Genomic DNA, 25,027 nt, shown 5'->3' with positions numbered 1-25,027 from the left:
AATTTCCTCTTCTCCCACTCCCTTTATGCATCACCCTTACACTTGGATTTGCATGCTTTATTCACCCCTCCCTCAGCCCTATAGTATTCATGTACATAATTTATTTATTTACATTAATTTCAGTCTCCCCGTCCAGACTGCAAGCTCACTGTGGGCAGGGAACACATCTCCCAACTCTGTAATATTATATTCTCCCAAGTACACACAATAAGCACTCAATAAATGCCACTGATTGATTAATTTTTCCCCGGTTCTGGAAGGCCAGAAAACAAGGTTCCTTCCCTCTCTTATGGGGGGTTTCTTCCTGCCTCAGCCGGAGTAGCTCAACTTCCATTCTGGGTGGATGTGACAGAGAAATGAGGGGGTGGTATGGAGGGGACGATATCCCTTCAGCGAGAGGGTGACCCCGGAAAGACCCGTGTGAACAGAGCCGAAGGGGTCAGTGATTCTTTCAGGGAGGGCACACGTGGAATTCCTCTTCAACCATCTAGTCATTCAATTCCTTGGGCAGATAAGCCACGTTGTCATAGGCCGGGGGAGGAGTGGCGGCTGGGCTGGGAATATTGAAGTCAGTGCTGAAGGCATTCGGCAGGAAAATCACGGGCTGCAAAACACAAGTGCGGGCATAATAATAATGGTATTTGTTAAGCGCTTACTATATGCCAAGCACTGTTCTAAGCGCTGGGGGGATACAAGGTAATCAGGTCGTCCTATGTGGGGCTCACAGTCTTAATCCCCATTTTACAGATGAGGGAACTGAGGCCCAGAGAAGTGAAGTGACTTGTCCAAAGTCACACAGCACACAAGTGGTGCCAACTTGTACTTCCCAAGTGCTTAGTCCAGTGCTCTGCACACAGTAAGCACTCAATAAATACGATTGAATGAATGAATGAATGAAAGTGGTGGAGTTGGGATTAAAATCCATGACCTCTGACTCCCAAGCCCGAGCTCGTTCCACTGAGCCACGCTGCTTCTCAATCTTTCCATCAGTCAATCCATCCATCAGTGGTATTTATTGAGCACTTACTAAATGCGGTGCACTGTACTAAGTGAATCAATGGTACAAATCAAGTGCTTACTGTGTGCAGAACGCTGTACTCGGTTCTTGGGAGAGTACGATACAAAACTGAGTTGGTAGATATGATCTCTGCCCACAAGGAGCTTAGCATCGAGAGGGAGTAGCCACTCAGTCTGGCGCTTAGAAAGTGCCTGGCACATAGTAAGCGCTTAGCAAATACCATTATTATTATTCACTTAGCTCTAAGAGGCTTCATTCCCCAAGGGGCTGGAGACATTCACTAGCTTGCGCTGGAAGGAAGTGCGGCTCTCACTGTCTGCCCATGCCATGCGATTCTAGGCTGCGTAGACTGAAGCGGAAGGGTACAAGCGTCCTAACCATTGCTCAGCGGTTGGATTCAGTGGTTGATATTTCCCGTCTTGTATTAGAGCTCCTCTGTGTGGACACTCCTAAGGTGCACTATTTTGCATGTTTTATTCTTTTGTACATCTGTATAAGTGGCATTTATTGAGTGCTTATTCCTTCGTCTCCTTCACGTTCAACTCGGCCACCCCTTCGCGCGGGGGGCAACGCCTTCTCGACAAATAACCAGATAATTTTCTTTGCCAGTTGAGGCGAAGGAGAGAATGAATGTCCCAGAGAGTCTTGCTGGCCGCTCTACCGGCTGAAGGTTCCTATCCCTTCACACATTTGGGAGCTGCCATTTGCCCTGGAGAACCTCTGTCCCAGCTTACTCTGGGGTCATTGGCAGCTACTCTGAACCAGAGAGATATTGAGTAACATCTCTCCCTGCTCCCAACCCGAGGAGAGCTTGGGAGACGCCCTTCTTTGCCCCTCCACCCAGCTAGGGTGTATCAGTGTGAGTATTACCCTCGTCTACCTTTCCTCACTCCTGTGTGTCTGCAGGAAAGAATCAGAGAAGTATCGTCAATATATTGGGTCCCTCAGTACAGTGTTCTGCACACACTAAGCGGTCGATAAATACCATTGATTGATTGCCTGATGACAGCACAAGAACAAAGGCACTTCAAGAGGTTAGACCATTGTTCCAGCCACTCCCAGGATTTGGTCTCTGACGTGGCCTCAAAGGATTCTGGATCAATCAATCAATAAATCATATTTATTGAGTGCTTACTGTGTGCAGAGCACTGTACTAAGTGCTTGGGAAGTATAAGTTGGCAACATATAGAGACAGTCCCTACCCAACGGTGGGCTCACAGTCTAGAAGATCTTGTTGTCTGTCACCTTCCCCCTTCTAGCAGATCAGTAGGAGAAAGTAAGAGAAGCAGCACGGCCTAGTGGCAAGAACACGGGCTTGGGAGTCGGAGGTCATGAGTTCTAATACCGGCTCCGCCACTTTTCTGCTGTGTGGCCTTGGGCAAGTCACTTCACTTCTCTGTGCCTCAGTTATCTCAGCTGTAAAATGGGGATGGAGACTGTGAGCTCCATGTGGGACAACCTGATTACCTTGTATTTATCCCAGGGATTAGGACAATGCTTGGCCCTTAGTAAGCGCTTAACAAATACCATTATTATTATTATTATTAATAATAAAGTTAAAACAACCTTCCCAAGACATTCTGTCCCCTCCCTCTCTCCTCCCCTGCCCCCAGGGGTATCAGAAGCACTCACTGCATTCGCGCCGGAACAAGTGGCCTGGCACCCAAAATGCGAAGCAACGACAGCGATGAAGAACTCCAAGATGGTGAAGATGACAAGAACTGCCAAGTAACCCCTCCCCACGTCCTGGGAACACAAAACCATGCTGGGAATGAAGACGTCAAGAGAGCACCCTGTTCCTGGAAGTTGGATAGATTGATGGGCTCAACAGGGAAGGAACTAAAGAAGTTGAGTCCTCATCCCTGCCCAAGAGTCTTCCCTTTCGATAGAGGACAGCCCTTCACAAAAGGAACTAAACACTATCAGAGACTAGTTATTTCTGGAATTAGAGGTCTTTTATTCCTTCTCGGTTTACTCCAAATAGAAAAACCTTCCTTTCCCCTCTTTCTAAAACCAGGGGGTCTGGAGCCATTTGAACTCTCTGGAATCTTTGTCCCTTGAGGATTGTTTGGGATACTGTATTGTCTCCCCCCTCAAAATTAAACCAAGTTCAACGATTTCAGAATTCGAAGCCCCTGGTAGAGTGTGACTACTCACCCAGTTAGTCACTCCAAAATCCATCAGCAGGATGGCTGTCCCAGCAAAGGAAGCGATGGTACTCACTAGATTCATTCCTAGACTGCTTTTCACCTGAAGGACAGATATCAATAGCCATAGGTGTCAGAAATACTGATTTTCTCCACATTTCAGAAGTACTGTAAATATAGTCTGTAAGCACTGTAAACGTTATCTCCAGAAATGAATGAAATCAGTTCCGTTTCACTTATAGTGAGGGCTCTTTGGTGTCCTGATAGTCCCAAATCTTAATGAACTGGGTCCCATGAGATGGGGGTTCGTCCGATATCTTAGATTCATGACTTGGATGATTACTGCCAGGTAGACGGTCTCCACCTCTAATGGCTTTCGTTTGGTCTAGTCCATGTCTCTGCTCTTCTAGAGGAACAAATTTGGCAGACATTAGCTCTTTATTTCTTCATATTTCTCTAGGGAAATCTAGATGTGTTCCAGGAACACCAGTCTGAGTATCTGAAAGAGAGCCGGTTGGTTTTAAATAGTTCTGTATCTCTGTTGGTGTGGGATTCAACTGCAAGGGAAATGGGGGAGATTTAAATGCATATTTTAATGTGATGTGGAATATCATCATTTCCACCTGTCTGGTCTTGCCTACTCAACGCAGAGAAGAAAATGCCTCCAAATTCATCCTACAGGTATTTCCTGTTGGTTCTTTACATTTCATACCTACTTACCAGAGGGTGCCAGCCCATAAGGTAGAAAATGGGGATTTCATGCTAACTTCATCCTTGACTTCATTATCCCCAAATTTCCCACACAACTCTACGAGTTATTGTGAAAGGACTTTTCCCATTTCTCCTTTCCTGTTTTCCTTCTTTACAGTCTGAACTGATATGTGATCAAATTCCTTTTTTAATAATAATAATAATAATGATGGTATTTGTTAAGCGCTTACTATATGCAAAGCACTGTTCTAAGTGCCGGGGAGGTTACAAGGTGATCAGGTTGTCCCATGGGGGCTCACAGTCTTAATCCCCATTTTACAGATGAGGTTTGAGGCACAGAGAAGTTAAGTGACTTGCCCAAAGTCACACAGCTTACAGTTCTTCTGGACTGGCTTCACCCAAGGAAGAGAAGCAGCGTGGCTCAGTGGAAAGAGCCTGGGCTTGGGAGTCAGAGGTCATGGGTTTGAATCCCAGCTCTGCCACTTGTCAGCTGTGTGACTTTGGGCAAGTCACTTAACTTCTCCCATGCCTCAGTTACCTCATCTGTAACATGGGGATTAAGACTGTGAGCCCCATATGGGACAACCTGATCACCTTGTAACCTCCCCAGTGCTTAGAACAGTGCTTTGCTCATAGTAAGCACTTAAGATATGCCATTATTATTATTATTATTATATGGCTGAGCAGAGCAGAACTATGGAGTCATTAAAGTAACCATCTCCCTGACATTCTACTCAGAAATAAAAAAAAAAGTTAAAACTCACCAAACACTTGGTGTGATTCTTTTCGGCTGCCACGGAGAGGGATCCAGAAATGATGAACTTGAGGGAGAAAGGTAGGGAATGCTGTTGAATTAGCCCTCAGACCAATTAATTTTCACGGGAATGACAGTTGGTTATGGGGGTGTGTGAGCAGGGAATGTGTTCACCAACTAGGTTATAGTCTACTCTCCCAAGCGCTTAGTATGGTGTTCTGCACCCAGTAAGCACTCAATAAATACCACTGATTAACTGATCGATTGGGAAGATTCATGGTACTGGTGGTTGGTGATGTGGAAAGTGGGGTTAGTGAGTGAGAAATGAAAAGAAGATGCTTTTCTTGGATCAGATTGGCCTGGGGTGGGAAATCTTAAATACCTGGGATGCAAAGGATTTGACTATATCATGGAAATATGCGGAGAGCCTTTAGCTCAGGCTTTTTCTCCTAAATTGTGTCTGCAGAAGTGTCTGATGGAAGTAGGGAAGCAGTGTGGCCTAGTGGACTTGGGAGTCAGAGGACCTGTTTTCCAATCCAGGCTCCACCATGTCCCTACTGTGTGGCCTCAGGCAAGTCATTTAAATTCTCTGTGCCTCAGTTTCCTCATCTGCAAAATGGGGATTCAATACCTGTTCTCCTTCCTACTTAGAGATTGAGATTGAGAATGAATATGATTGGTTGGTGACTGGCTTCAGGTGTTTTCCATTGCGTTTGACATGGCTAAGTGGGGGCTCTGATCTTATGGGTCTTTATAGAGGCCCTTATTGTGAGGTGTTTAAGCATTAACAAATTAAATTAAATTGAGAAGCAGTATGGCCTAGTGGATAGAGCAAGGGCCTGGGTGTAGGACCTGAGTTCTAATCCCCACTCTGCCACTTGCCTGCTGTGTGATCTTGGGCACGTCACTTAACTTCTCTGTGTCTCAGTTATCTTATCTGTAAAATGGAGATTAAGACTGGGAGCCCTACGTGGTACATGGATGGACTGCGTCTAACCTGATTGCCTCATATCCACCCCAGTGCTTAGTACAGTGCCTTGCACATAGTAAGTGCTTAACAAATACCATTATTACTATTATTATTATTCCCTCACACAAACCAATGCTGTCCTACAAAATAATAATAATAATAATAATAATAATAATAATAATAATAATAATAATAATTGTCATAGTTGTTAAGTGCTTACTATGTGCCAGGCACTGCTCTAAGCACGGGGGTGAGTACACGTAAAAAGGGTGGACACAGTCCCTTTCCCACACCGGGTTCACTGCCTCAATCCCCATTTTACAGAGGAGGCAACATGAGGCATTGGAGAAGTGAAGTGACTTGTCCAAGGTCACACAACAGACAAGTGGCAGATGTGGGATTAGAACCCATGACCTTTTGAATCCCAGGCCGGCTCTCTAACCACCACACCATGCATATTCACAAGAGAAGAGAACCCATCCTGTTTCTGGGGTCCAGAGAGCCGCCAATTCACAAGACAGAAAGTTGACTGATATGAGACAAATTCCAAGAAGTTATAACTTCTAAATGTCAGCCTTTTCCTTTTGGCCTTAAGTGACCCAACACAGTCCAACCTCTGGCTTCCTGTTTCTCTGAAATTCCTTTCCGGAGAATTCCTCTTTATTGCTTTGAATCCGAAGTATGTAGAAGTCCGAGACCTGGTCTTCTCTTTCCAAGTTAGGCTAGTGATAGTTGCTGTTAATCATATTTGCTTCTCCAGAAACTGAATCTCTAGAAGGATGAGGGACTGTCTTAGGAACCTCCTATCACCCTATTCCACCCAGATGATCCTGAAATAGAGGACCAGTGCCCCTGGGAGATTTTTTAAAATGGTATTTGTTAAGACCTACTAGGTGCCAGGCACTGTACTAAGTGTTACCCAGTCCATGTACCCATTTCATGTCCCACATGGGACTCACAGTCTTAACTCCCATTTTACAGATGAGATAACTGAGGCACAGAGAAGTGAAGTGACTTGCTCAACTGGCAGAGCTGGGATTAGAACCCAGCTCCTTCTGATTCCCAGATCCGTGCTTTTTCTATTAGGTCATGCTGCTAGATACAATTTTGATTCTGTCTGCAGCGCTCTCACTTTCAGATGCAATTCCTATTGCTGGAGAGAGTGTTGCTTGAAATTTCACCAAGCTCTTTGCAAGTCCCCAAATAGCAAGATTAATCAGTTAGACATCTATTTCTGTCCCTGTTGCTAACTCCTTATCTAGATACCACCCCCAACCCCCTTCTTCTTCCTTTGTTGTCCTTTTTTGGTTGTTCTTTGGCAACAGGTTCACGATGCTGCTCAGATGATCTACCAGTTATCCCTGCCTGTCATTAATCTCTATTGATGGGAAGCTTCTTAAGGGCAGGCACTCAAGCCAACCTACTCACCATGCCTCACTGCCATCTCTCTCAATGCTGACCTCTCGCTCATTCCCTCCTTTCTGCCTGGGACTCTCTCCCACTTCACATTCGGCTGACTCCATCCTCAAGGCCTTTCTGAAACCAGATCTCTTCCAGAAGGCCTTCCCTGATTACTCTCCCATCCACCTCCACCTTATTTCTTTCCCGTACTACCACTTCAGAACTCTCCCATCACTTAGGTATCCTCTTCTTTAACCTTCCATCTTCTAAGCTGCTAAAATAGAGCGATTTTTCCATACCCAACTTCCACACAAGCTCCACTTTCTTCCTTCCTCAGGGCCCTATCTCCTGCAGACAGGCATTCACTCCCTTCCTAAACACAGCTTCCTTCCTGGATCTCAAATGTAAGCCAGTGACCATGGGGGAGGCTAGTGGTAGTGAAAATCAACCTTGGTATGACCCCTCCCACCTCTTAGCCACAGAGGAAGGGTGACTTCTTGCTACTAGGGTGATGAACGTATCTTTAAATTGTACATAGGGACTTGGGAGTCAGGGGACCTGAATTCCAATCCAGCCTCCCACGTATCTACTGTGTGGCCTTAGGCTAGTGACTTAAATTCTCTGTGCCTCAGTTTCCTCATCTGCAAAATGGGGATGTATGTACCTAGCTTTGAATTCTCTTCCTTCCCCCAGCCTGTGACGTATTTTCGTGTCTGTCTCCCCCACCTGATTGTAAACTCTTTTTGGACAGGGATCATGTCTACTAATTCAATTTTACTCTCCCAGACAGTACACTGCTCTGCACAGAGTAAGGACTCAATAAATACTGCTAATTAAGGGACTAGCTCTATTATTATAACTTATTTTCACATCCATCTCCCTCTCTAGACTTTAAAATCCTTTTGCGCAGGGCTCAGATCTACCAACTCCATGGTATTGTACTCTTCCCAAGTTCTTAGTACAGTGGTCTGCACACGATACATGCTCAATATATACCATTGCTTGACTGACTGATTAATTGATAAACTCACACTCCAAGCACCTAGTTATTTAACTGTTTTGTATCCCGAGGCTACTAAATTCAGGCTTGTTGATTGGTGGCCAGACAGTGTTCCTTTATGCCTAGGGGATTATGGGATGTTGGTTTTATTCAGCGCTTAGAACAGTGTTTCACACATAGTAAGTGCTTAATAAATGCCATTATTATTATTATTATTATAATATTGCTCACAGTAGCCATCCATCTATCAGCCCCAGGTATCCCAGATCCTTCAAGACCACCTTCCATTTTTTTTCCACTCACACATAATCCTCCCCAGAAAGGGATCCCTCCATCGATGAAGAACATGGCCATGTGACCTCTCCGGAACATCAACAACACGCTGCCAAAGCTGATGTAGATTAAGCCAATCAGGATCTGCACCGTCTGTGGAAAATGAATGGGGAACGGTGGATGGAAACGGATTTACTGGGATGAAAGTCATGAGTTGGCAAAGAGAGGGAGACAAATACTGAGATTTGAATTCTGGGTTTGTCAATTTCAACTACTAACCCGCTCTGGATCTGCCCAATTTCTGCTCTATCACCTTTCCATCCCTCCTCTTCCGCTTAGTACAGTGCTCTGCACACAGTAAGTGCTCAATAAATATGATTGATTGATTGATTTCACCAAGATCTGACCCCTGTTACTGGGCAATCGTTTTCCAAGCTGGGGCTAAAGTGGTCTAATGGTTAGAACTCGGGCCTAGGAATCAGAAGGACCTGGGTTCTACTTCTGGCTCTGCCACCTGTCTGCTGTGTGACCTTGGGCAAGTCATTTCTCTTCCCTGGGCCTTGGTTACCTCATCTATGAAATGGGGATTATGACTGTGAGCCCTATGTGCAACAGGGACTGTGTTCAACCCGATTACCTTGTATCTGCTCCAGTGCTTAGTACAGTGCCTGGCACATAGTAAGCACTTAAAAATACCACAGTTCTTCTTATTATTATTAAAGCAATATAAAGGAAAATAGAAAGGAAATTCTCCTACTGCTGGTTGCCTTCCCAGCAGTATCTCAAGAGGAGATCATCATCATAATAATATCTCAAAATTTACCCCCTCCATCCACATCTTATCAAAATGCTTGCCCCCTCCCTTTTCCTTTGGAGGTTCACATTCTCCTAGACCCAAGCCCCTCAGTGCCTAGAATTAATGACTCTTTCCCTAGACTGTAAGCTTGTCGTGGGCAGAGAACGTGTCTACCAACTCTGTTGTACTGTACTCTCCCAAGCGCTTAGTACAGTGCTCTGCACACAGTAAGTGCTCAATAAATATGACTGAATAAATGAATGAATGAAAGGACCGGGGCGATGGGGGTGGGGAAAAGTTGACACATGGGGAGGTTTCAGGAGGCAAAACTGGGGCCCTGGGAGCTCTTTTCTGGTTCCAACTTGGGTCTCTTTAACTCGCCATCCAAACCTCTACTACGTTAAGGCAATCACTCAGCTTTTCCCACCTTGATGACTGTATCATCCTCTTTGCTGACCTCCCAACCTTGTCTCTCTCCATTCCAGTCCATACTTCACTCTGTTGCCTGGATCATCTTTCTACAAAAACATTCGGTGCATGTCACCCCCGCCTTCTCGAAAATCTCCAGTGGTTGCCCATTCACCTCCATATCAAACAAAAACTCCTCACCATTGGCTTTAAAGTAGTCCATCACCTTGCCCCTCCTACCTCACTTCGCCTCTCTTCTTCTACAACCCAGCCCGTACACTTCACTCCTCTAGTGCTAACCTTCTCACAGTGTCTCTTTCTCGCCTGTCTTGCTGCCCACCCCTGGTCCACGTCCTGCCACTAGACTGGACCGCCTTCCCTCCTCAAATCCAACAGATAATTACTTTCCTCCCCTTCAAAGCCCTATTAAGGGCACATCTCCTCCAAGAGGCCTTCCCAGACTAAGCCCCACCTTTCCTCATCTCCCACTCCCTCCCGCCTTGCCCTAACTTGCTCGCTTTACTCTTCCCCACAGTACTTATGTATAGATCTGTAATTTTATTTGTTTGTATTGATGTCTATCTCCCCACCTCTAGAGTGTGAGCTTGTTGTGGGCAAGGAATGTCACTGCTTATTGTTGTATTGCACTTTCCCAAGGCTTAGTACAGTGCTCTGCACATGGTAAGCGCTTAATACACACGATTGAATGAGTGATTTTTTTCTTGTTCCATTTTCTCCAAGAGGTGAGGTTTGAAGTTTATCAGTCCTCATTCATTCATTCATTCAGTCGTATTTATTGAGCACTTACTGTGTGCAGAGCACTGTACTAAGCGCTTGGGAAGTACAAGTCGGCAACACATAGAGACGGTCCCTACACAACAATGGGCTCACAGTCTAGAAGGGGGAGACAGACAACAAAACAAAACATGCATGAATAGAGGCATATAGGCTGATTCTTCATACTCCGAAAAAGATACCACTGACTGTAAGTCATCTGTGGGGTGTATGTGATTGAAAAGACCCACTCCCAACCATATTATACATACACAAAGACTGTCCCTTGCTGTGCTGACAAGTTTGTTGTTTGCTTTGCTCCTCAGAGCCTTCCAGGTCAAAATGATCCTCATTCCCTCAGGCAGAAACTCCTCACCCTGGGCTTCAAGGCTGTCCATCACCTCGCCCCCTCCTACCTCACCTCCCTTCTCTCCTTCTCCAGCCCAGCCCGCACCCTCCGCTCCTCCGCCGCTAATCTCCTCACCGTACCTCGTTCTCTCCTGTCCCGCCATCGACCCCCGGCCCACGTCATCCCCCGGGCCTGGAATGCCCTCCTTCTGCCCATCCGCCAAGCTAGCTCTCTTCCTCCCTTCAAGGCCCTACTGAGAGCTCACCTCCTCCAGGAGGCCTTCCCACACTGAGCCCCTTCCTTCCTCTCCCCCTCGTCATCCCCCGCCATCTTACCTCCTTCCCTTCCCCACAGCACCTGTATATATGTATATATGTTTGTACATATTTATTACTCTATTTATTTATTTATTTATTTTGCTTGTACATATCTATTCCATTTATTTTATTTTGTAAGTATGTTTGGTTTTGTTCTCTGTCTCCCTCTTTTAGACTGTGAGCCCACTGTTGGGCAGGGACTGTCTCTATATGTTGCCAAGTTGTACTTCCCAAGTGCTTAGTACAGTGCTCTGCACACAGTAAGCGCTCAATAAATACGATTGATGATGATGATGATGATCTGCTCCCCATTTCCTAAACCCTCCCCACAGTGTGAGCCAAAAGGCACCTCTTACTTACTAAGTTACTTACCCCTAGGGCTTTGGGTTCACCATTCAGGAAAGTCTCCAGAGGCCTGAGGCTTGGCGGCTGCGGGGTCCTCGGGGGCTGCATTCCTGGAGGTTGGTCCTCAAACTGCATTATCCCTGGAGGGTGGCACAGGGGCCGGGGAAGCCCAGCTGGAACTGGTTGGATGCCGCTGCTGTTATTCGGGGGGATGACCACAAACACCCCATTGGAGGAAGTGGTTGAAGTCATCCTGGCCAAAGAGGCTGGAAAGTGAATGAGCACATAACATGAGCATGTTCCCGGGTTTAGGCAAAAAGAGAGGTTTCTGTTTGTTAATTCTATCCAATCAACTATCAGTAGTGTTTATTGAGCGCTTACTATATGCAGAGCATCATTCATTTATTCAGTCATATTTACTGAGCACTTATGGTGTGCAGAGCACTGTATTAAGTGCTTAGAAAGTACTTAGTAATACTTAATAAAGAGAGTACTTAATAAAGAGAGTACTTAATAAAGAGAGTACTTAATAGAGTACTTAATAAAGAGAGTACTTAATAAAGAGAGAAGCGGCATGGCTCAGTGCAAAGAGTTTTGGAGTCAGAGGTCATAGGTTCAAATCCCGGCTCCCTCAACTGTCAGCTGTGTGACTTTGGGCAAGACACTTAACTTCTCTGGGCCTCAGTTACCTCATCTGTAAAATGGAGATTAAGACTGTGAGCCCCATGTGGGACAACCTGATCACCTTGTAACCTCCCCAGTGCTTAGAACAGTGCTTCTAAACTGTGAGCCCATTGTTGGGTAGGGACCGTCACTATATGTTGCCAACTTGTACTTCCCAAGTGCTTAGTACAGTGCTCTGCACACAGTAAGCACTCAATAAATATGATTGAATGAATGAATTCTTTGCACATAGTAAGTGCTTAATAAATGACATTATTATCATTATTATTATTAAAGAGAGACAACCCCTGCCCACAACAGCCTCACAGTCTAGAGCAGGGGAGACAGACATCAATACAAGTAAAGAGGCATCGATAAAAATAAATAGAATTATATACATATATGCATACGTGCTGTGGGGTGAAGAGGGGGGGAAGAGCAAAGGGAGAGAGGCGTGGGGACACGGAAGGGAGGAGGAGCTGAGGAAAAGCAGGGCTTAGTCTGGGAAGGCCTCTTGGAGGAGGTATGCCTTCAGTAGGGCTTTGAAGGAGGTCAGTAGGGCTTTGAAGAGCACTGTACTAAGCGCTTGTGAGAGAACAACACAAAATATGAGACATATTCCCTGCCTGTAACAAGCTTATATGCCAAGACCTTAGTACAGTGCTTTGCACACAGTAACAGCTCAATAAATATGATTGAATGAATGAATGGAGTCTATTGTGCTCTCCCAAGCTCTTCGTAGTGCTTGACACATAGTAAGCGCTTAACAAATACCTCCCTTATTAATACAGTGCTTGGCACATAATAAATGCTCAATAAATACTATTGGTTGATTGATTGCTGACCAGACTGTCACCAGAGGGAGTTTTCTTTGGGATTGGCCCCGGTGATGGGAAATGAAGACCTGATGGAGGTGTCCAGAGATGCACCTGCAGTCCTGAACCAGTTGCTTCCAGGCCAATTCAGCCAGGAGAAGCAGCATTGCCTAAAGGATAGAGTCAGTCGACCATTTTTTGAGCTTACCGTGGGGCAGAGAACTGTACTAAGTGCTTGGGAGAGTACTATAAAACAATATACCAGACACCACAAGGGCCTGGGTGTCAAAAGGACCTGAGTTCAAATCCCAGTTCTGCCACTTGTCTGCTGTGTGACCACAGGCAAGTAACTTCACTTCTCTGTGCCTCAGTGACCTCATCTGTAAAATGGGGATTAAGACTGTGAGCCCCCCGTGGGACAAAATGACCACCTTGTAACCTCCCCAGTGCTTAGAACAGTGCTTTGCACATAGTAAGCGCTTAATTAATGCTATTATTATTATTATTACAGTGCCTGACACATTGTAAAGGCTTATCCAATAAAATAAAATAAAAATACTCTTCAATCCCAGAACACCAAGATTGAGGAAAGTGAACCTCTGGATTCACAGCGTGGCTCAGTGGAAAGAGCCCAGGCTTTGGAATCAGAGGTTATGGGTTCAAATTCCTGCTCCACCACTTGTCAGCTGTGTGACTTTGGTTCCCTCATCTGTAAAATGGGGATTAAAACTGAGCCCTCCGTGGGACAACCTGGTCAACTTGTAACCTCCCCAGCGCTTAGAACAGTGCTTTGCACACAGTAAGCGCTTAATAAATGCCATTATTATTATTATTATTAACAGAGCAATGGTCCCTCTGGAACAGCTGTTTCATGCTGATTAGGCCAAAACCAGGGTAGCCAGGGGTTTTGTCAACAAGTCATCATCCAGGCAAATGGGGCCCTTTAAAGATGAGAGGGATTGTGGTTTTGAACTCCTCAGGACCCAGTCCAGGGGAACCCAGATGGGGTGGGGCCCAGGGAAGGAGGGCAACCCTGGTAGCCCTGAGCTGGAGTTGGAACTGGAGGCAGGGCATAGATCTGCCATCACGTTGGGTTGAGGATTTTGAAATGGCAGAATAATAATAATAATAATAATGATAATAATAATAATGGCATTTATTAAGCACTTACTATGTGCAAAGCACTGATCTAAGCGCTGAGGAGGTTACAAGGTGGGTAGAAACTGTCTCTATATATTGCCAGCTTGTACTTCCCAAGCGCTTAGTACAGTGCTCTGCACACAGTAAGCACTCAATAAATACAATTGATTGATTGATTGATTGATTGATCAGGTTGTCCCATGGGGTGCTCACAGTCTTCATCCCCATTTTACAGTTGAGGGGACTGAGGCCCAGAGAAGTTAAGTGACTTGCCCAAAGTCACACAGCTGACAGTTGGTGGAGCCGGGATTTGAATCCATGACCTCTGACTCCAAAGCCCTGGCTCTTTCCACTGAGCCACACTTGCAGAAACACCAGAGCCAACCTATTCTAGCCATAATTTTTTAAAAATGGCATTTGTTGAGATCCTATTATGTGCCAGGCACTGTAATAAGTCCTGAAGTAGATCCCAGCTACGCAGGTGGGGCCCACTGGGGTTCATGGTCTTAATCCCCCATTTTACACATGAGGTAACTGAGGCACAGGGAAGTGAAGTGACTTGTCCAATGCGGAGGAGCCAGGATTAGAACCCAGGTTCTTCTGACTCCCAGACTCGTGGTCTATCCACTAAGCCGTGCTACTTTTCTAAACCAGAGGGCTGGAGACCCATGTCTTTTTGGGTTCTGTGGGATGGCGGTGATGGAAAAAATGGTGTTGCTAACTAGTTAGCCACCTCTGAGCAACCTTATTAAAAACATATCTCTTCTAAGAGGCCTTCCCTAACTAAGCCCTCATTTCCCTACTCTCTCTCCTTCTACATTTCATTCATTCATTCAATTGTATTTATTGAGCGCTTACTGTGTGCAGAGCACCGTACTAAGTGCTTGGGAAGTACAAGTTGGCAACATATAGAGACGGTCCCTACATCACCTATACACTCGGATCTATACCACTTCTATACTGTAAGTTCACTGTGGGCAGGGAACGTCTACCAACTCTGCTTTATTGTAATAAGATAATGATGACATTTGTTAAGTGCTTACTATGTGCCAAGCACTGTTCTAATCCCAGGGGAGGATATAAGGTGATCGGGTGAATAATAATAATGCTGGTATTTGTTGAGTGCTTCCTATGTGTCAATCAATCAATCAATCGTATTTATTGAGCGCTTACTGTGTGCAGATCACTGCACTAAGCGCTTGGGAAGTACAAGTTGGCAACATACTTGGAAGTATGTTGCAAGCAACATACATGGAAGTACAAGTGTCAAGCACTGTGCTAAGCATACATACATACATGGAAGTACAAGTACATGTACATGTACAAGTACCTGTACATGTACATGTACAAGTACAAGTACATGGAAGTACATACATACATACATACATACATGGAAGTACAAGTGTCAAGCACTGTGCTAAGCACTGGGGTAGATACAAGATGATCAGGTTGTCCCATGTGGGGCTCACAGTTTTCATCCCCATTTTACAGATGAGATCACTGAGGCCCAGAGAAGTGAAGTGACTTGCCCAAAGTCACACAGCTGACAAGTGGTGGAGCCGGGATTTGAACCCACGACCTCTGACTCCCAAGCCCGGGCTCTTTTTACTGAGCCACGCCGCTTCTCTCCCATGTGCTTAGTGCAGGGCTCTGCACCCAGTAAGCACTCAATAAATACCATGGATTGATTGATATTCACCCCACTCTCAGCCCCTCCTTGAGGTCTTCCCAGACTGAGCCCCCTTATTCCCCTCCTCCTCTCCATCCCCCCCGCCCTACCTCCTTCCCCTCCCCACAGCACCTGTATACATGTTGTACAGATTTATTACCCTATTTATTTTACTTGTACATATTTACTACTCTATTTTGTTAATGATGTGCATATAGCTATAATTCTATTTATTCTGACGTTTTCAACCCGTCTCCATGTTTTGTTTTGTTGTCTATCTCCCCCTTCTAGACTGTGAGCCTGTTGTTGGGTAGGGACTGTCTCTCTATATTGCCAACTTGTACTTCCTAAGCGCTTAGTCCAGTGCTCTGCACCCAGTAAGTGCTCAATAAATATGATTGAATAAATTAATGAATGAATGTACATATCCATAATTTATTTTAATGTCTGTCTCCCCCTCTAGACTGTTAGCTCCTTGTGGACAGGGAACACAAATACCAACTCTGTTATATTGTACTCTCTCAAGTGCGAGTACAGTGCTCTGCACACACTAAGTGCTTTATAAATACCTCTGATGGATTGACTGATCAAATGTGTGAAGCAGAACGTGGGGTGAGCATGACAATGTGAGTTTCCTTTAACATGGTGTTTGTTTTTCATTCTAGGAGAACTGGAGGTTCTTAGAGTGGCCTCTTCCCGGACATGAGAGGTCAGTTTAGAGTCAGATGTTTTGACTCCATCCCTGGGTCATTCATAAGTCAGGCAACATGCAGGTTTTGCGATGAAACTAAATTATGTTTCTTTCTCTGCCTCTCCAAAATAATGACGCTGGCCACATCAGAGAATTTTTAAGATGAAACTGATAACTCAGTTTTCCCTGGGTGTCAGAGAAGACTAGTTTCAAATCAGAAATTCAGTGGGGATTACTCTTGGGCCATTGGAAGCAATCGCCCTGGGAGAAAACCCATTCTGAGCCCCACTGTTTTAGAGAATTGATATAGGAAATGCTGAGAGCCACAGCAATATCAGTGCATTCCATCACGGATAGCACTCCTGAAGGGAAACTTCCATGACCTAAAAGCCGACTCAATTCTCTCACTATCCTCTCTCTACCTTTCTGATGATTCATTCATTCAGTTGTATTTATTGAGCACTTACTGTGTGCAGAGCACTGTACTAAGTGCTTGGGAAGTACAAGTTGGCAACATATAGAGACGATCCCTACCCAACAACAGGCTCGCAGTCTAGAAATGAAGCAGAGGCTCCTATTACCAAGGGAGATTGCTGAATCTCTTTTCTTGAAGGTGTTTAAAAATAGCAATCAATGGGATTTACTGAGCAATTAGCATGTGCAGAGCACTGCACTAAACACTTGGGAGGGTAAAGTGCAGCAGAGCTGGTAGACACCTTCCCTGCCCTCAGCGAGTTCAGTCTACAGGGAAGAGGTTCAGTTGTCTGTAGTGGTTGAAAATTCAACATACTGGAAACAGAGGGTTGGACTAAGTGACCTCTGAAGGTCTCTTACAGCTCTTGCATTCTGTTATCTGAGAAGCAGTGTGGCTTAGTGGAAAGAGCACGGGTTCGGGAATCAGAGGATGTGGGTTCTAATCCCGGCTCCGCCTCTTGTCAGCTGTGTGACATTGGGCAAGCCACTTCACTTCTCTGTGCCTCCGTTCCCTCATCTGGAAAATGGGGATTAAGAGTGTGAGCCCCACGTGGGACAACCTGATTACCTTGTATCTACCCCAGTGCTTAGAACAGTGCTTAACAGGCCCCGGGCTCTTTCCACTAAGCCTTGCTGCTTCGCTCAGCCCTTTCTGGTCTTCAAGCTCACCGCCGATTTCTGGGAGGACGCGGACCCCCGCCAAGTCTATCTGGGGGTGGGAGCCCAGTCCAGCCCACACCCTCCACTCCTCTGCCACCGCTCACCTCCTCACTGGGCCTCCTTCTCGCCTGTCCCACCATCGACCCCTGGCCCACATCCTGCCTCTGGCCTGGAATGCCCTCCCTCCTCACATCCGCCAAGCTAGCTCTCTTCCTCCCTTCAAAGCCCTACCGAGAGCTCACCTCCTCCAGGAGGCCTTCCCAGACTGAGCCCCCCTTCTCCTCTGTTCCTCCTCCCCTCCCCATCTCCCTTACTCCCTCCCTCTGCTCTCCCCGCCTTCCCCATCTCACAGCACTTCTGTATATGTGTACATATTTATTATTCTATTTATTTTATTAATGATGTGTATATATCTATAATTCTATTTATCTATTTTGATGTTACTGATGTTATTGTTTTGTTTTGTTGTCTGTCTCCCCTTTCTAGAATGTGAGCCCCTTGCTGGGTAGGGATTGTCTCTATCTGTTGCCAAATTATACTTTCCAAGCACTTAGTCCAGTGCTGTGCACACAGGAAGTGCTCAATAAATATGATTGAATGAACGAATGAAATACCATTATTATTATTATTATATTATTCTATTTATTTTATTTTGTTAGTATGTTTGGTTTTGTTCTCTGTCTCCCCCTTTTAGACTGTGAGCCCACTGCTGGGTAGGGACTGTCTCTATATGTTACCAACTTGTACTTCCCAAGCGCTTAGTACAGTGCTCTGCACACAGTAAGCGCTCAATAAATATGATTGATGATGATGATGATTATCCCATGATACCGTTTGTTTCCTCCACCAGTTCTTTCTCCCATTCATTCATCCATTCATATTTATTGAGCGATTACTGTGTGCAGAGCACAGTACTAAGCACTTAGGAGTATACAATCTAACAATAAACAGAAACATTCCCTACTCATAATGAGATTATGGTCTAGAGGGGGAAGCAGACAATAATAGAAATAAATAAATTACAGATATGAATGTAAGTGCTCTCCCCTCTTCCCTGTGGTGGCTTCACTTCTTTCATGGATGTTGGGGAGGAAAGCTGTGCCACCCAGGTTGACACAGGTCAGGAGAGATTCCGGTGGCGACCAATAATGCCGTAGAGGCCAGTGATGTGGAAACCAGTGATGCTGTGGGGACCATCCACCCTGGGGGACCAGTGAGGGGCAGTGAACTTCCTCAGACAGATGGATTTGAGTCTTATCTAACACCTCTGTTCATGTGGTGGAGAAGGAGGTGGATCGTTCCTTCACAGGTTGGTACTAATTCGGGAGGTGTTATCAGTGAGAAGAGAGATCAGACAAAGGGACTCTGAGGGAAAATAAAATGGAAACAGCCTCTTAGGTTTTCCTCTTGGCCTTCGGGTAGGCTGCTACCTGGCTGGAGGGACTGGGCAGGTTTCAAATAATTGTAATTGGAACGGTGGTATTTGTCAAGCACTTACTATGTGCTACTTTGCTTCGCTAATGCTAACCTTCTCACTGTACCTTGATCTCATCCATCTCACCACCCGTGTACCTCTCGCCCAGTCCTGCCTCCAGCCAGGAATGCCCTCTCTCCTTATATCAATCAATCAATCATCAATCGTATTTATTGAGCGCTTACTGTGTGCAGAGCACTGTACTAAGCGCTTGGGAAGTCCAAGTTGGCAACATATAGAGACAGTCCCTACCCAACAGTGGCCTTATATCTGACAGACAATTACTCTTCCTGCCTTCAAAACCTTCCTGAAGGCCTATTTCCTCTAGACTGTGAGCCCACTGTTGGGTAGGGACTGTCTCTATATGTTGCCAACTTGTACTTCCCAAGCAATTAGTACAGTGCTCTGCACACAGTAAGCGCTCAATAAATACGATTGATTGATGGATTGATCTCCTCCAAGAAGCCTTCCCTGACTAAGCCCTCCTTTCCCCTTCTCCCACTCCCTTCAGCGTCACCCCGACTTGCTCATCCTTCCTTCCAGCCCCACAGTACTTATGAACATATCTGTCATTTTATTTATTCATATTAATGTTAGTCTCCCCTTCTAGACTGTAAGCTTGTTGTGGTCAGGGAAAGTGTCTGTTTATTGTTGTATTGTCCTCTCCCAAGCGCTTAGTGCAGTGTTTCACACACAGTAAGCACTCAATAAATACCACTGAATGAATGAATGCCAAGCACTGTACTAAGTGCTGGGGGAGATACAAGATAATCAGATCAGAATCAGCTCCTGTTCCTCATGGGGCTGACAGTCCATTATGTAATCAATCAGTAATATTTATTGAGTGCTTATTATGTGCAAGACCACCGTTGCTATTATTATTTGAGACTTGCCCAGTCCCTCTGCCCAGATAGCAACCTACCTGATGGCCACCATCCAAGAGGAAAACCTAAGAGGCAGTTTCCATTTTATTTTTTCCCTCAGGATCCCTTTGTCTGACCTCTCTTCTCATTGATAACACCTCCCAAATTAGCAAAACACTGTACTAAGCATTAGGGAAAGTACAATACAACAGAACTGACTTGTACTTCCCAAGCTCTTAGTACAGTGCTCTGCACACAGTAAGCACTCAATAAATGCGATTGAATGAATGAATGAACTGACACGTTTCCTGCCCACAAGGGGCTAGGAGGAGAACCGGTATTTCAATCCCCATTTTACAAATGAGGAAACTGAGACTCAAAGTGAATAATAATAATGATGGTATTTGTTAAGCACTTCCTATGTGTCAAGCACTGTGCTAAGCGCTGGGGTAGATACAAGATGATCATGTTGTCCCACGTGGGGCTCACAGTCTTCATCCCTATTTTACAGATAACTGAGGCACAGAGAAGTGAAGTGACTTGCCCAAAGTCACACCGCTGACAAGTGGCAGAGCCGGAATTAGAACCCATGACCTCTGACTTCCAAGCCCGGGCTCTCTCCACTAAGCCACACTGCTTCTCAAGTGAAGTGACTTGTCCAAGGTCACACAACAGGTGAATGATGGAGCTGGAATTAGAACTCCAGGTACTGTCACTCCAGGCCCATGCTCTATTAGGCCATGCTGCTTCTCTCATAGGTCATGGATTCAAATCCCAGCTCCGTCAATTGTCAGCTGGGTGACTTTGGACAAGTCACTTCACTTCTCTGTGCCTCATTTCCCTCATCTGTAAAATGAGGATGAAGACTGTGAGCCCAACGTGGGACAACCTGATCACCTTGTAACCTCCCCAGTGCTTAGAACAGTGCTTTGCACATAGTAAGTGCTTAATAAATGCCATTATTATTATTATTATTATTCTCTCCCCATTGTCTCTCCTGGTGGTCCCAGAGAGTGGGGGGATCCGGCAGGGAATCCGAGCCATGTCCCTGGCTGGCCCGTCTGAGGCTCGTAATGGACCTCTGCAGGGAGCTCCTACTGACCCTCACCAAGTACTAACAGGAGTTATCCTCCTCAACCAAAAGACCTGGGTTTTAATCCCAGCTCTGCCACTTTGCTGTGTGACTTTGGCCAAGTCACTTCACTTCTCTGTGCCTCAGGAACTTCATCTGGAAAATGGGGATTTAAACTGTGACCAATCCAATTACCTTGTAATTATAATGATGGTATTTGTTAAGCACTTACTATGTGCAAAGCGCTGTTCTAAGCGCTGGGGAGGTTACAAGGTGATCAGGTTGTCCCACGTGGGGCTCACAGTCTTAATCCCCATTTTACAGGTGAGGTAACTGAGGCACAGAGAAGTTAAGTGGCTTGCCCAAGGTCACACAGCTGACAAGTGGCAGAGCCAGGATTCGAACCCATGACCTCTGACTCCCAAGCCCATACTCTTTTCACTGAGCCACATCTACTCCAGTGCTAAATATAGAACCTGGAACATAGTAAGCACTTAACAGATACCACATTATTATTATTATTATTATTATTATTATTATTATTATTATTATTATTATTATTATTAGTGAAGCAGTGTGGCTTAGTGGAAAGAGCATGGGCTTAGGAGTCAGAGGTCATGGGTTCCAATCCCGGTTCCACCACTTATCAGCTGTGTGACTTTGGGCAAGTCACTTAACTTCTCTGTGCCTCAGTAACCTCATCTGTAAAATGGGGGTTAAGACTGTGAGCCCCATGTGGGACAACCTGATTACCTCACATCTACCCCAGCGCTCAGAACAGTGCTTGGCACATAGTAAGCACTTAACAAATATGATGATGATGATTATTATTCTTATTAGAAAAATGGGGACCTGGGGATCCCATAGGTTCTATGTCCTATTCCCCACTCTGCCCTTCAACAAGTAACCTTTCTTCTTCTTGCCTTCCCTGGCAACAAAATGAAGGATTCTGTACTTGCTGTCCTCTGACTTACATCCTGTTATGGGGGATAAATAAAAACGACAATCAAAAGTCATCCATTAGTACAACATTTTCGATGGCTAGGTATCTCTACCCGTAGAGCAGAAGCACACAAGATAAAGGGGCCGGAGAGGGTCTTTTTTGACCTCTCTCATTGACCTCTCTAGGAAACACAGAGAACACGAAATTATTATTCAGAACCTAGGATTTTCAGACCATTCTTTTCACGGTACTCTCTCACCCCTGGGGGTAAAGGGATCGTCTGCTGCAGGATACCTGTTATTGAAGACAGGAGTGGAGATAGCCTGGCCACGGACTACACTGACAAACAAATCCACAAATTGGAAAACCTGGTCCCGGCAGGAGGAACAGGAAAGAGACATTTTCCATTGCAATCAATCAATCAACCAATGGCATTTATTGAGGTCTTACTGTGTGCACAGCACGGTATTAAGAGGTTGGGAAAATACACTCTGAGTTGGTAGACATGTTCTCTGCCCACAAGGAGCTTACAGTCTCTGGTAGAAAATTTTCATTCCTCTAGCTGTGATCCAGGCAAATACTCTAAAGCACTTTTTTAAGGCTGCTAGGAGCTTCAACCAAAGTTGTGAGCAGGTTTAAGGGGGTGGTTTTCCCCTTAAAGTATTCAGGCAGGTCTCTGAACCCCAACTCCCTCCCCTCATCTTCTCCCTGGCTTTTTGATGTCTGTTTTCTCTCTTTTCTTCAAGTAATCGGATTCACTGTCCACAAAGCACCACCAAACAATCCGCTTTCATCATCACCCAGGAGACTGGAGACTTCCAGGGTTCACCCCTTCTTTGTAGAAGGATGATCTCCCCTCAGCCCCAAATATTTCTAATGAATTTTAAAGGAAATATACTCACATGGTTTCCTCTGCTCTGCTGGCCCTGATTCTTCTCCCCCTGAATCTGTGCAGCTCCTCCACCTCGCCCTGAAGTTCACACATATTCATGTGAAATGCTTCTTATTAGTGGCCGGCTTGGAAATTGGTCCTGATTGCAATCCTCTTCTCTCTCTTTTCTCTCTCCAGCCCCACTGCATTTGCATACAAATCCTTATACTCTACTATTTCCCTTATCCATAGTTTATTTTAATGCCTGTCTCCACCATAACCTGTAAACTCCTTGTTGGAAGGGATCGTGTATTGTATTGTACTTCTGTATTTGGCATATTCCTCTGCTCACAGTAAGTGCTCAACAAATCCCATTGATAGATAGATAGATTGATTGATTAATAATAATAATGATGGCATTTGTTAAGCGCTTAGTATGTGCCGAGCACTGTTCTAAGCACTGGGGGGAATACAAGGTTATTAGGTTGTCCCACATGGGGCTAACAGTCTTAATCCCCATTTTACAGATGAGGTAAGTGAGTCCAAGAGAATTTGAGTGACTTGCCCAAAGTCACATAGCAGACAAGCAGCAGAGGCTGGATTAGAACCCATGACCTCTGACTCCTAAACCTGTACTCCTTCCACTAAGCCACACTGTTTCCTTAAATGAGGAGCCCTAAAAACCCATTTCTAAGGAAGCCATTCCCATGATTTAAACCCTCACGCTGATTCTCTTTTAGACTGTGAGCCCACTGTTGGGTAGGGACTGTCTCTATGTGTTGCCAACTTGTACTTCCCAAGCGCTTAGTACAGTGCTCTGCACACAGTAAGCGCTCAATAAATACAATTGATTGATTGGTTCTCTGACATTCAAACCAGCCCCATAACCTCCTGCTCCATCCCCTTTCTCCACTCCTGCCTACAATCCCAGATTCCAATCAATCGATCACTGGTATTTATTGAGTGCTTACTGTTTGCAGAGCACTGTACTAAACACCTGAAAGAGTCCAATACAACCGAGTTGGTAGACATGTTCCCCGCCCACAAGGAGCTTACAGTCCACCTGCCTTTTATCCCTCCACTCCCCATCTTAATGGATGGTCCTCTCCAGGTTGGAAAACCCTCACCGTCAAGACGATAAAGGCCACTTTCTCCCTGATCTCCCCTCTCTCCGATCATCAGTCAGTCAATCAGTGCTATTTTTGGAGCATTTACTATGTGCAGAGTGCTGCACTAAACACTTGGGAGAGAACAATGATCGGAGAAGCAGCGTGGCTCAGTGGTAAGAGCAGGGGCTTTGGAGTCAGAGGTCATGGGTTCAAATCCCGGCTCTGCCAATTGTCAGCTGTGTGACTTTGGGCAAGTCACTTCACTTCTCTGGGCCTCAGTTCCCTCATCTGTAAAATGGGATGAAGACTGTGAGCCCCCCGTGGGACAATCTGATCACCTTGTAACCTCCCCAGCGCTTAGAACAGTGCTTTGCACATAGTAAGCACTTAATAAATGCCATTATTATTATTAACAATGCAACGGAATGAGCCGACATGTTCCCCGCCCATCACGAACTCACAGTCTAATTCACTGCATGTCAAGCATTCATTAGACTTTGCTCGTTGGCAACAGGGGATCGATGACCTGGGAGAGAGAGAGAGAGAAAGACAGAGACAGAGACAGCGACAGAGACAGAGACACAGAGAGACAGAGAGACAGAGAGAGTGTGTGTGTGTGTTTGTGTGGCAGGGCCGGGGGTCAGCATCTAGAAAATCCTCATTGAGGTGATATTAGAGCCCTCTTCCCACCTAGAATGCTGCCACTCTGTCTGGGGGCCTCAGTTTATTCTATCAAGAAGAAGCGTGGCTCAGTGGAAAGAGCCCGGGCTTTGGAGTCAGAGGTCATGGGTTCTAATCCTGGCTCTGCCAACTGTCAGCTGTGTGACTTTGGGCAAGCCACTTAACTCAGTGACTCAGTTACCTCATCTGTAAAATGGGGATGAAGACTGTGAGCCGCCCCATGGGACAACCTGATCACCTTGTGACCTCCCCAGCACTTAGAACAGTGCTTTGCATGTAGTAAGTGCCTAACAAATACCACCATTACTATTATTATTCTTATATGTAGAGCCTGTTGTTGGGTATGGACCGTCTCTATATGTTGCCAACTTGTACTTCCCAAGAGCTTAGTACAGTGCTCTGCACACAGTAAGTGCTCAATAAATGTGATTGAATGAATGTGTATATATCTATAATTCTATTTATTTATATTGATGCTACTGTTGACCATTTACTTGCTTTGTTTTGTTTTGTTGTCCAACACCCCCCTTCTAGACTGTGAGGCCGTTGCTAGGTAGGGATTGTCTCTATTTGTTGCCAAATTGTACTTTCCAAGCACTTAGTACAGTGCTCTGCACACAGTAAGTACTCAATAAATAA

At 45.4% G+C, this 25,027-nt stretch overlaps 1 protein-coding gene across 1 annotated transcript; it reads right to left on the bottom strand.

The window, feature by feature from the left end:
* Nucleotides 1–487: 487 nt before the first annotated feature.
* On the bottom strand, nucleotides 488–21,801 carry MS4A15 (membrane spanning 4-domains A15). Its single transcript, XM_038765165.1, has 7 exons — nucleotides 21,678–21,801; nucleotides 11,291–11,529; nucleotides 8,305–8,427; nucleotides 4,641–4,697; nucleotides 3,176–3,268; nucleotides 2,651–2,764; nucleotides 488–604 (listed from the first exon to the last, which is right to left on the bottom strand). The coding sequence occupies exons 1-7, from the start codon at nucleotides 21,799–21,801 to the stop codon at nucleotides 488–490; spliced, it is 867 nt and encodes a 288-aa protein (XP_038621093.1).
* Nucleotides 21,802–25,027: the final 3,226 nt, after the last annotated feature.

Source organism: Tachyglossus aculeatus, chromosome 22 (assembly GCF_015852505.1).
Source record: "Tachyglossus aculeatus isolate mTacAcu1 chromosome 22, mTacAcu1.pri, whole genome shotgun sequence".
In the NCBI taxonomy this organism is placed as follows: domain Eukaryota; kingdom Metazoa; phylum Chordata; class Mammalia; order Monotremata; family Tachyglossidae; genus Tachyglossus; species Tachyglossus aculeatus.
This window is presented reverse-complemented; position numbering and strand designations above follow the sequence as displayed.

Excerpts from the sequence above, each read along its gene's own strand:
- MS4A15 (XM_038765165.1), bottom strand. The coding sequence starts at position 21,801 with ATGACTTTTGATTGTCGTTTTTATTTATCCCCCATAACAGGATGTAAG. Across the intron at positions 11,530-21,677 it reads GAAAGGTTACTTGTTGAAGG|CCTCTTTGGCCAGGATGACT; the intron begins GCAGAGTGGGGA and ends TTCACTTTCCAG. Across the intron at positions 8,428-11,290 it reads GTGAACCCAAAGCCCTAGGG|ACGGTGCAGATCCTGATTGG; the intron begins GTAAGTAACTTA and ends CATTTTCCACAG.